The 10669-nt window shown below is 54.6% G+C and overlaps 1 protein-coding gene across 13 annotated transcripts in view; it reads right to left on the bottom strand.

Annotated features, from left to right (window-relative positions):
• Positions 1-4210: 4210 nt before the first annotated feature.
• The window catches only part of DAB2IP (DAB2 interacting protein), a 213608-nt gene continuing 207149 nt past the window's right edge, over positions 4211-10669 (bottom strand). For 10 of the 13 annotated variants that reach the window (XM_032251501.1, XM_032251509.1, XM_032251512.1 and 7 more), the window contains 2 exons: positions 8186-8273; positions 4211-7407 (listed from right to left, as the gene is read on the bottom strand). In XM_032251501.1, coding sequence (XP_032107392.1) covers positions 7240-7407; positions 8186-8273 — 256 coding nt within the window. In that variant the 3' untranslated portion in view covers positions 4211-7239. The remainder of the gene's footprint in view (positions 7408-8185; positions 8274-10669) is intronic. The other 3 variants (XM_032251506.1, XM_032251502.1, XM_032251503.1) reach the window with 1 other exon arrangement.

The following is a 10669-nucleotide window of genomic DNA, read 5'->3' as shown; positions in this document are numbered from 1 at the left end:
TTGTGGGTTTTTTTTTTTTTTCTTTTTGAGACAGAGTTTTGCTCTGTCACCCAGGCTGGAGTGCAGTGGCATGATCTCACTGCAACTTCTGTCCTCCAGGTCCAAGTGATTCTTGTGCCTCAGCCTCCTGAGGAGCTGGGACTACAGGCACATACCACTATGCCTGACTAATTTTTGTACTGTTAGTAGAGGCAGGGGTTTCACCATGTTGGCCAGGCTGGTCTTGAACTCCTGGCCTCAAGTGATCCACCTTCCATGGCCTCCCAAAGTGTTGGGATTACAGGGGTGAGCCACTGTGCCTAGCCAGTTGTGGGTTATATATATATATATATATTTTTTTTTTTTTTTTTTGAGACAGAGTTTCGCTCTTGTTACCCAGGCTGGAGTGCAATGGCGTGATCTCGGCTCACTGCAACCTCCGCCTCCTGGGTTCAGGCAATTCTCCTGCCTCAGCCTCCTGAGTAGCTGGTGGGTTATTTTTTTAAGGCTCATCTCTTTCCTGCATTGCCTCTGTTTCATTTTACAGGCTGGTTGAGCTGGCCTCTCCTTTTCACACTTCTAGCTTTCCTCGGTGGTCTGAGGAGTCCTCAGCTGTGTTCTCTCTCTCTCTCTCTCTCTCTCTCTCTCTCTGTGTGTGTGTGTGTGTGTGTGTGTGTGCACGCTCGCGCATTTGTGTGTGTAGGGCATGTTGATTGGTGGGTGCCACTATGGGATGCTGGACAGTGACTCGGGTGAGGGAAATACCTGGGAGCTGGTTTTTCCAAAGAAGGTTCCAATCAGCTCCCTGGGGGCTGGACACCTGGCCCTGGGCACTTTGGGATCATGATGGGGCTGCGAGGGGTGGAGAGGAACATTATTGCCGGCAGCCCCACCCCCACAGAGCACTCTGCTTTCCCTTGCGTCCCCACGTCCAGAGTATACCTGGCTCCATTTCTCCAGAGACTAAATGTCCAGTCCCTTGCAAGGAGATGAGGGGGAAAGAGGAGTTTCCTGGCTGCGCAGAGCAGGGGAGAAGGTCGGGCTCTGATCTCCATGTTTCCAGCCTGGTGCACCTTCCCCCAAGGGCCCCCCAACCACGGCCCCCATCTTGAAACGCACTGGGGGACCTCCCACTGCTGAGCCTCTGGGGGTTCCTTGGGGCCTGATAAGCTCATTTCCAGTGGGTCTCTCCCTCTGCTCTGCTAGATTCACCTTCATCCCCTTCCATCTGCCAGAGCTTTCCAAATTCTCTTATCTCCCAAATCAATTTTATCCTCATAGAGCATAACCCTTTTCTTTCTTTCCTGTCCGTATAGTGGTTTGCGGAGGAAAAGATAAATGCATGTGGTCAGTATGCCAATACATCTGGTTCAATTAGAAGGCAAATTTGTTTTTGAATCTACTGATTCAACATGTATTTTTTAAAACTTATTGATGGTAGATTTATTTATTTTTATTTTTATTTTTTTTTAAGATGGTGGCAGAGGCCGGGAGTTTCCCAGCATTCCCTTTATGGTAGTTTTAAAAAGTTCTAAACTTTTTACCAATTTCTGGGTTTTTGGATTTTTGTTTGTTTTTGCTTCAAGACACGGAATGCGGCCTGAATTGGTTCTTTGGGCAACTTTTGAGGTTTTCTTCATACCTCAGTATACAGTCAGCTTTGGGTAGTGTTGCAAATCCTAACTGAAAAAAGGGTGTGCTCTCTCTAGGGTAAGAGCGTGGTGTGTCACAGGTTATTAAACCTTATTAATTATTAAAATCCTCTGGGTTATTTTTTTTTTGCTGATCTGTAATAAACTAATACCAGCGGTGTGTTCGTCTCGTGTGCAATTGCTGCTGTCAGTTTCTTCCTTTGCACTTCCAGCAGTTTGCTTTTTAGTTGATGCGATTTTATCCACAAACAGAAGTTCATGCCGTTTGTATCTTCATTACAAATGCCTCCTATCGGAAACAACTCAGAAAGTCAAATATGGCATTTTCTCTCTTGTAAGTGGGAGCTAAATAATGCGCGCACATGGGGTGTGAAATGGTGGATGCGGAGCCTCACAAGAGTTGGGAGGTGGAAGGGGGTGGGCAATGGGAAATGACTTAATGGGCAATGTACACTACTTGGGTGATGAATACAGTAAAAGCCCAGCTTACGCCTCTATGCAATATATCCATGCAACAAAATTGCACCCATATCCCTTAAATTCATACAGGTAAAAGAGTAAAATTAATGCCTCCTATCAACACGAAATGATTGCTTGGTCCCATTCATTGCTGTCTCCTTGAGTTCAGTGTCCTTTACGAGCAACTCCCCAGCAAAGGGATGGTGGTCCCTGAGCCCAGGGACGAGACAGCAGGGCAGAAGCAATGGGGTGGCCGAGGATTGGGAGGTCAAAGTCAAGTTTTGATGGGCGGGCAGAGAGGAGGGTTGAGGCTGTGGAGAGGCAGGCCCCTGTAGGCAGTATACTTTTAAGAAGTTTGGCTGAAAGGGAGAAAAGCAGACACAGCCTGGAGCCAGTTGGAGACCTGGTACTTTAAAATGCTGTGGGATGGGGAGGCTGGAGGTTTAGAGGTCACGGAGGCAGCAGCAAGAGGCAGGGGGTAGCTAGGGGCTGCCTTGGGAAGAAACAGGTTGCCTCCTCTCCTGTCGCTGCTGAGGGCTGGGGTAGCTAGGCTGGTGGTCGGCCCACGGAGAGGGGGTGGGAAGTCCTCAATGTGGAAGGAGGCAGGGCTGGGAGAAGGGCCAGCTGGCTGGTTGGGAGATCTGAAGAGAGGTACAAGTTTGGATTAACTAGAGTGGAGAATGAGGGAGGAAGGCCTAGCTGAGAATGGAGAAGGGAACAGACCCACAGGGCACAGTTGGAACTGGGGTGCTTTTTAGTTTTCTCCGGCAGCTCTTAGTCGCCTGGAGATGATGGCTGCTGGGTGGAGCCAGGGCCGAAGTGGTCAAGGAATACTGTCAAGAAATATTGTCAAGAGAAGGGCTGAGGAGGGAGCCCACAGGGGCTAGGCTTGGTGGGGGACGGCAGAGAGGACACACGGGCGGGGGAGGAGAGAGGCCGGTCTGTAGATGGGTGCTGATGTGGAGGATGAGCAGGTAAGGCCTGGCAGCTGTGCCCACTGTGAGCATGGGTGACACTTTCCTAGGAGGTCAGAGGTGATAGCAGCCCAGGGAGGGCCCCAGGAGTGGCTGGCTCAAGCAGAGGGAAGGGGTCCTCAAGAGCTGGATGGCCTGAGAAGCCAGGGTGCTGGACAGTGGGAGGTGGCGCATGGGGGCCACTGGCGAGGTTGACAGTGCAGCCTTGCTCCTGTGGCATGTGGCTCTGCTGTACCTGCTTCCAGCTGGCAGCAGGGGAAAGAACAGGGGCAGGCCTGAGGCTTCTCTCTGGGGCCCAATGCCTGGCTGGAGCCAGAGGCACCTGTCCAGGTGACAGACCCGGGGCTCCATCTGGCTTTGTGACCAGAGGTATCCTTGCCCCCAGCAGAAACTTGGCTCAGGCAGTGTCTGGTTTCTGAGGGCATTGGGCTGGAGCTGGGACCAGGACCTGTCCCTTGGAGCCAGTCTGGAGTGACTGCACTGAAAGGCCAGATCCTGGGACGCTGCAGACGAATAGGGTGGGACCCAGGCTGCAAGCGTCTCTTCGTCGGTGCAGCTGAAGGGGCCTGGGTGCTGGTTATTTCCCAACAACGGCCTGCGTTTAGCCTTGCAGGTGGGTCTGTTGGGAGAGCCTGAATCTGACTTTCCAGGTGTTGCAAGCTTAGAAATGTTTAGTTCAGCCCTGCCATGACTTGCTGGGACCTCAGCCAACGTCTTCTCCCTGGTCTCTTCCCTCCCAGAGCCAGATTTCAGTGGATGGGAAGGCACTTAATGCAGGGCCTGGCAAGAGCCGGTGTGTGCTGCAGGGAAGGTGCTGGGGCCGCCCTGTCTCCCAGGAGGTGGTGGGACCGGCGAAGACTTTACTTCCAAACGTGGCAGAGCCAGGGGAGAGCCTTTAAGAGGACATCTGCTCTACCCCCTGGTGCAGAGACCCCTCAACCCAGAGGAGGAGAGGGGCAATCCCAGATCACCCAGTGAGCCAAGCTGGCCAGACCACCACCACTGGCATTAGGGGTATCCCCTGCCCATGACTGCCACCAGGGTGAACCAGATGCTGGGGTCCCCTTGGTAAAGGGCAGTGTCTGCTCTGGACTCAAAGAGTCACCCCTGTAACATCATACAGCTGAATGGAGACGAGAGTCAGGCTTAAAATAGCTAAATAAATCTTTAATATTTCTAATTGCAAATGTACAGAAATTGCACAGCCACACAGAGTCTCAGAACACCAACAGCTTCCTCTGTACATTATTACATAGTTAAAAGTCACAGCTGGAGGGAGGAGCTCCAGCCAGACTCCAACGTCTGCATTTTTCCTTTTCACATACTTACAAAAGAGGGGAGCTGGGATGCGGTGTGGGAGCTGGGGGGCTTTGTGGCTGAGTGTGTAGAAAAGAGAGGGGCTGTTTCCCTGGAAATTCTGGCTCCTGCAGTTGGGCGGGGCGCAGGGGGAGGTGTACTTGGGGGCAGATGCTCTGGGGGACCGGGGCATGTGGAGCTGTAGCCTCGGTCCTCCACCCCCACTTTCTGGGCAGTCGGAAAGAGTCCTCGCTGACAGGAGGTTTGGCAGTTTCCATCACCCAGAACGTGGAAGTTAAGCAAAAAAGTCAGGCCTCTGTGCTGGCAGGGAAGGATGTGGCTTTCTCCAGCAGAGGCTGAGTCTTGGTGACCAGGTGGCCCCGGGACTGTGTTCTTCCTCAGCAGGGACTATCCTTCCCTCCAGGACCTCGGGTAACCCCAGCCCTGGCTGCAGGCAGGGCCCAGCTCCCGGGAAGTCAGCTTCTCTGTGGCCCGGGCAGGAGCCCACACTGACTGTCCCAGTGAAGACGCCCCAGCAGCCCCTAACCAGATGGCAGCTGCAACGCCAACACATAAATGCCACAGGCAGGGAAAACACAACCCCAGACCCCAAGCCTCTTCCTCCTGCCCAATACTGTTCTCTAGATTAAGAAATAAAATAAAAACCCTTGGGAGAGCAGCAGTCCCGGCCAGCCCTCGGCAGCACCAGGACCAAAGGATATGTACAACCATTAGGTGAGATAGTTACATTACAGTCAAACACCAAGAACATTTACAAAATCGGCAGACTTGCAGTTAAGATAAAAATCTGTGAAGAGTCTGTACACTTTTACAGTTTTTGCACTAGGTAAATAAGGCTCTCGGCCTGAGAGCTCACCCACCCCCTCAAGGGCAGCTGGCACCGGCCACAGCGGGCAGCCTCCAGCCCGCCTGTCCAGGCCCTGGGAGCCTCCCCGTATTGCTAAGGGGGGCTCTGTCCTAGGTCACTCTACGAGGCAGCGGTGGGAAGGGATTGGGGGGAGGAGGGCAGGGCTCACTGGGCAGTGGGAGGATGAGACTGGAGCCAGGCCCTGCCTGTGTGGCCGCACTGGTCTCAGGCACGCAGGTGCAGGGGTGGGGGCAAGACAGGGGAGTGGGGCAGGAAGGGGTGGGGGCAGGGCCTCTGCTCCCGCCTCCCATCTTCCTGAGGTCTGTGGCCCTTGGCGGCCCAGCACTCCCTCCAGCAGCATGTCTCCAGCCTAACTGAATTGTAGGTTACATCTAAGAGCTCCTTCCCAGAGCAGCCGCTGTCACCTGTCCCCGAGCTCAGGGTGGACGCAGTATGGCTCTGGGCCACCCCTCCAGCACATCCACCCTTCAGGTGGGACCTCTGCGGCACATTCCAGCTGCAGGGGCAGAGAGGTGGTTCCTGCAGCTCGCCCTGCCTTGGCTCTGCTGGCAAAGTCCCCGCTCCCGCCCTTGTTACCCAGGGCCTGCGCTCGGAATCTGCAGGGGCTGGGAACAGACAGGGGCCAAGAGAGACCCGAGCTCCTGCTCATCTGTTTTGAAAGGGGGGGAGGGGCAGATAAGCTACAGAACAGCCTAGAGCTGAGGAAAACCAGCCCCAGCTGTGGGGTGCGCCCCTCCCCTGTGTGCAGCGCCTGGGTCCTTGGCTGGGGGCCGGGAAGGGTGAGGAGGAGGCCGGCCGCACACACGGGGCCGGGTGCAGGCTGCTGCTGTCTTGGAGAGGGAGCAAGTCTAACATCCTCCAGGGCCGCTATTTCCCATGCAGTGCGCACGCTCAACTTAAAAGGCCCCTGCGTTCCAGCAAGCGAGCAAGCGGGCTTTTGTTTCTAATGCATACTGTGAAAGGAAAAAAAATCACAGTTATCCACCTTCTCAGGGCCTGCAGGCATTAGAATCTTTTTTTAAACCATCACTCAGAGGAAGGATCACCTTTTCTCTCAGGGTGAGCACAAGGTGGCACTCCCTACAGGGCCACTGTGGCCTGGGTGTGCTGGGCCCCAGGAGAAGGCAGATACAGTGCTCAGGGCAATCTGGCTGGCTCAGCCCAGATCTTTGGCTTCCGGAAGCCCTCGAGCATCAGCCTAGGCCTGTGTGGGAAGTGTGGGAAGCTGTGGGTCCTCCCCACAGGGACAAGAGCCCAGAAGAAAAAGCCGTGGCCCTCACTGGGTCTATCTGGCAATACAACTAAGGCAGGGCAGAAGGTGGCAGCTGGCGCTCTGGGACAGGTTTGAAGGGGGTCGGTGGGTAGGAATCGTCAGTTCCTCACAGCCAGGAAGGTCCCTACAGGCTGCATGCAGTGGCAGGCGCTTCGGATGGAGACAGGCAGGGGACACCGGACTCCTGCCCTGTGTCCTCCCCATTGTCTTCCTGCCTGCCAACCCATCCGCCAAGTACCCGATCCCACAGGACAGGGCCTGGCTGCCAGGGAGTCCTGGGTCCCCCAGGGAGGCGAGGGGAAGCCACAGGTGTAGGCCCCTAGCCCTTGAATCCCCACTCCAGGAAGCCCCCTCCCTGGCACGGGTGTGGGGACACATGCACTCAGCCAGATCCAGGAGGACAAGGACACACCACATTCAGGAACCGACAGACATGTTTTTGGCAGGACCCCTGCCCACCAGGCTGTCCCCCACTCCCCAGCGTGCAGTCTCTTCTGCCCGCACCCCACAGGGAGCGGCTGGTGACCTTGCCTCACGCTGCTTCAGTCTCTGGCGGCTCCCTCTGTGGCCGCCTCCTGGACAGCGGCGGGGAGGGGAGGCTCGGCCTCCTGACACCCGCACTGGGGCTGCAACCGTGGGTGCCTCCCCTGGCAGAGACCCTGCCCTTGGCCAACATAGTCCCCCTCTCCTTGGGTAGCTTCCTCCCTCTCAGGCAGGTTAACAATTGCTGCTGTTTCTGAACTCGCCGTTCTCAGTAATCTGCAATTTGGTGGGGTTGGTGGGGGAGATGCCGTTACGGGCTTGCATGCTGTACCTCTCTTTGAGCTGGGTCAGGGCGCTCATGAGGCGGGCATTGGCGGCATCCAGCGAGGCAATTCGCTTCTCCTGTGGACAACGGGGGTGTGAGGTGGGTCATGGGACAGGCTCCTGGGCCCAAGGGAGCATCAGGAGAACTGGGAAGGGGGAGGCCTGGAGCTGCGGAGGGCAGGCAGGCCCCAGGCTGAGAGCAGCTGGCAGGAGAAGGCAGCAGAGGCTCTGCAGCATCCTGGACGCAGCCTCGCCACCTGCTTCTCATTCCGAATGGAGCAGTTCTAGTGCCGTCTATGGGCTGCCTGCGGCCCCTAGAGCAGGCACCCTTGCTCACACGTGGCACGTGACACACCAGAGGTCACGGCTCCTGGTCTGTGCAGTTTACAAGTCTGAGCAAGGCCCAGCCTACTCCTGGGCGAGTGAAAGGAAAGGGTGCAGTCCTGAGTAAAGGGGGCTGGGGCCAGAGTGCCTCTCATGCCTCCTCTCAGTGCAGCTTGAATGCCATAGCTGTAAAGGAGAGCCCCACTGCTCCCTGTGACCAGCCTGCATCACTCCCACCCCCACTTCCCTCCTGGTAGCTTCCATTCTTTGGTCAGCACTCCTGGTAAAAGACAATACCCACCAGGAGCCCTGGCAGGGGAGAAGCTGTCTCTCTCCTTTAACAGTCTGTCCTAGTAAGCTTGTGGCCCACTAAGACCACAGGTCTGGCTTCTCAGGGCAGAGAAGTTTCTGGTTTCTTATTCCACTCGGTGTCTGCAGTGAGGTATAACTGAGGATGGGGAGGCTAAAGTCACCCCTTCCTAATCCCAGGCCCTTTAACTCTTGTGGCTGACCAAAGGGCCAGAGCCCCTACCTGGGCATCAATGATCTTCTGTTTGGAGTCCACAGCTGCTTGCATCTCTGCGTGGTCCTTCTTCAGTTCCTCCTCCACGGACATCAACCTATAGCCAGAGACAGGAACAGTCAGGCTGGCACTGGAGGGAGTGGGGGGGGGAGGGTGTGGGAAGAGGGAACACACTAGGAGGGCCCTTCCTCGGGTCAGACTTGCCTGCATACTTGCCTGGGGCAGAGGCCCTCCAGCTGACTCCCAGCAACTGACACTGCTAGGCCTGCTCCTTCCTCACCTCGGCACCCTACAGCGACTGCTCCTGAAGCCCCAGAGGCCCCTGGGCTGCCCCTTCCCAATGTTCTTCCAGGAGCCAAGATGGGTGGGAATGGGTGTTAGATCTTCAAAACCCCCAGAGCTAGCCAAGTGGTAGAAAGACGAAGGTCCTGAAAGGCTCTAGAACTTTCTCCACCCTGCCCCTGCCATCTTCACAAAGTTGTGCAGGTTCTGCACCGGGCACTCGAGGTACCAAGATGAATGAACTCTAGTCCTTTCCCTCAAGGAGCTACAGGGCAGGAGGAATGAGTAACTAACTACACCCTGTACAGAGCAGCCGCGCTAGCGGAAGGTTCAGGTCCCTGGAACAACAAGCTGGAAATGGTGACCTTTCCTGGACGGTGGGCTGGGGGGTGGGTTGCACATCGGAAGGACACATCTGAAGAACAGTTGTGCAGGCAGGACAATAGGCAGAGGCTGGGAGGACCCACCTGAAGACGCTCAGTGGGCAGGAGGCTGGCTCCGCCCTGCTGCTCCCTCCCTGTGAGTCCTCCTGGCACCACCTGGCTGGTTCCTGAGATACTCCCGCTACTGGGCACTCCCACCTTCCCAGTCTCCTTTGGTTTTGGGACTCCATCTGGGTCTGCCTGTCTCCCAGATGCCTTGTCCTGTCTGCTCTGGACACAGGGGTGCCATAGGGCACTGGCCTCAGCCTCCCTTCTCCCCGCTCTACGCACTCCTCTCCTCTCGGATGAGCCCATCCACTCCCAAGCCTTCTCTCCATCCCTGCCCTCATGACTCCTCCAGCCCACAGCAGCCGCCGCACACTGGGCAAGCACCGGCCCACGCACAGCAGGCGCACGGGGAGCCACAGTGGCGGGGCTGGTTCTGCATGGGACTGTAATGGGGGCAGCAGGCCAGCAGTTCAGGAAGCACTGACCAGGAGGAGCGGAGGCGGGGGGACCCTCCGGAGCAGGTTCCCCAGTACAGGAAGGTACCACTCTGAGAAAAGCCTGTGTTGGGGGTGGGGGAGGGTATTAGTTTTGTTAAGGAAAATTAGATTGGAAGGAGATTGTATTTACCCTCTTGTCTTAAAAACAAACAGGGCCGGGCATGGTGGCTCACACCTATAATCTCAGCACATTGGAAGGCCAAGGAGGGAGGATCACTTGAGGCTGGGAGTTAGAGGCCACCCTGGGTACATGGCGAGACCCCATCTCTTTAATAAAAACCGGAAAAACAAACAAACAAACAAACAAACTAGAAAACTGGACACAATACAGGCAATGCAGTACAATAATTTCTAAGAGAAGAAAAACCAACGAGGTGAGCCCAGTGAACGGCCTGGAAGCAGAGGGAAGGTGGAGTCGGCAGCCTCACTGAGCTGAGGAGTCGGGAAGGTCAAGGTGTGGGATTTGCAGGGCAGACAGCCAGAGAGGAGGAACAGGCAGAGAGAAACTCCACACAGCTCCCAACTGGGGTTCCCCTTGTGTCTCTGACAATATCTGCATGCAGATGAGAAATTACCAGGCGAGGCAAGAACCATTAGAGAGGAGTACACAAAACGATCCCAGAAGCAGCTCACGTTGTACCAGCGAGAGTGGAGTGACACAATAACACTGGGAATAACACTTTCCGCAGAAGGAAACCACCTCACCAGCAGGGCCACGTTGGGCTGAGACTAAAGTGTCTGCAGGACGCAGCCTAAGAAAGCTTAAAAGGAAATCCCGAGAGGATTAAACTGATTCCGAGTAACCTCAGTGTCTCCTAGAACAAAGCCCCAAAAAACGATTAAAAGGAACACAAAAACATCTAGCACCTAGGATTCACAATGCCTGACATCCAACCAAAAATTACCAAATACACAGAGAAGTAGAAACATTCATAAGCAAGAGGAAAATTAATCAGTAAAAGCAGACTCAAATGTCACAGAGGATAGAATTAGACAAGGACAGGAAAACAACAAAGTATTATGTATACATTCTACAGGTTTCATAGAATAGTATAATATACTCTACGTTTCAGAAAGTAGAAGTAAAAGCACAATGAGAATTAAAACAGATGGAATTTAAAGCAAAATGAAATTCTGAGAGGTGAAAAAATATAATTAGCTGCAGTGAAAAAAATACTAGATCAGATTAACAGCAGCTTACACACTGAAGAAGAAATAATTAGCAAACTTGAAGACATAGTCACAGAAACTACCAAAGACAAAAAAAAAAAAAAAAAAAAAAA

Source organism: Sapajus apella, unplaced genomic scaffold, assembly GCF_009761245.1.
Source record: "Sapajus apella isolate SASKATOON/1434 unplaced genomic scaffold, GSC_monkey_1.0 scaffold76, whole genome shotgun sequence".
NCBI classification, from domain to species: Eukaryota; Metazoa; Chordata; class Mammalia; order Primates; family Cebidae; genus Sapajus; species Sapajus apella.
Note: the sequence above shows the minus strand (reverse complement) of the source record. Positions and strands in the feature narration are given on the sequence as shown.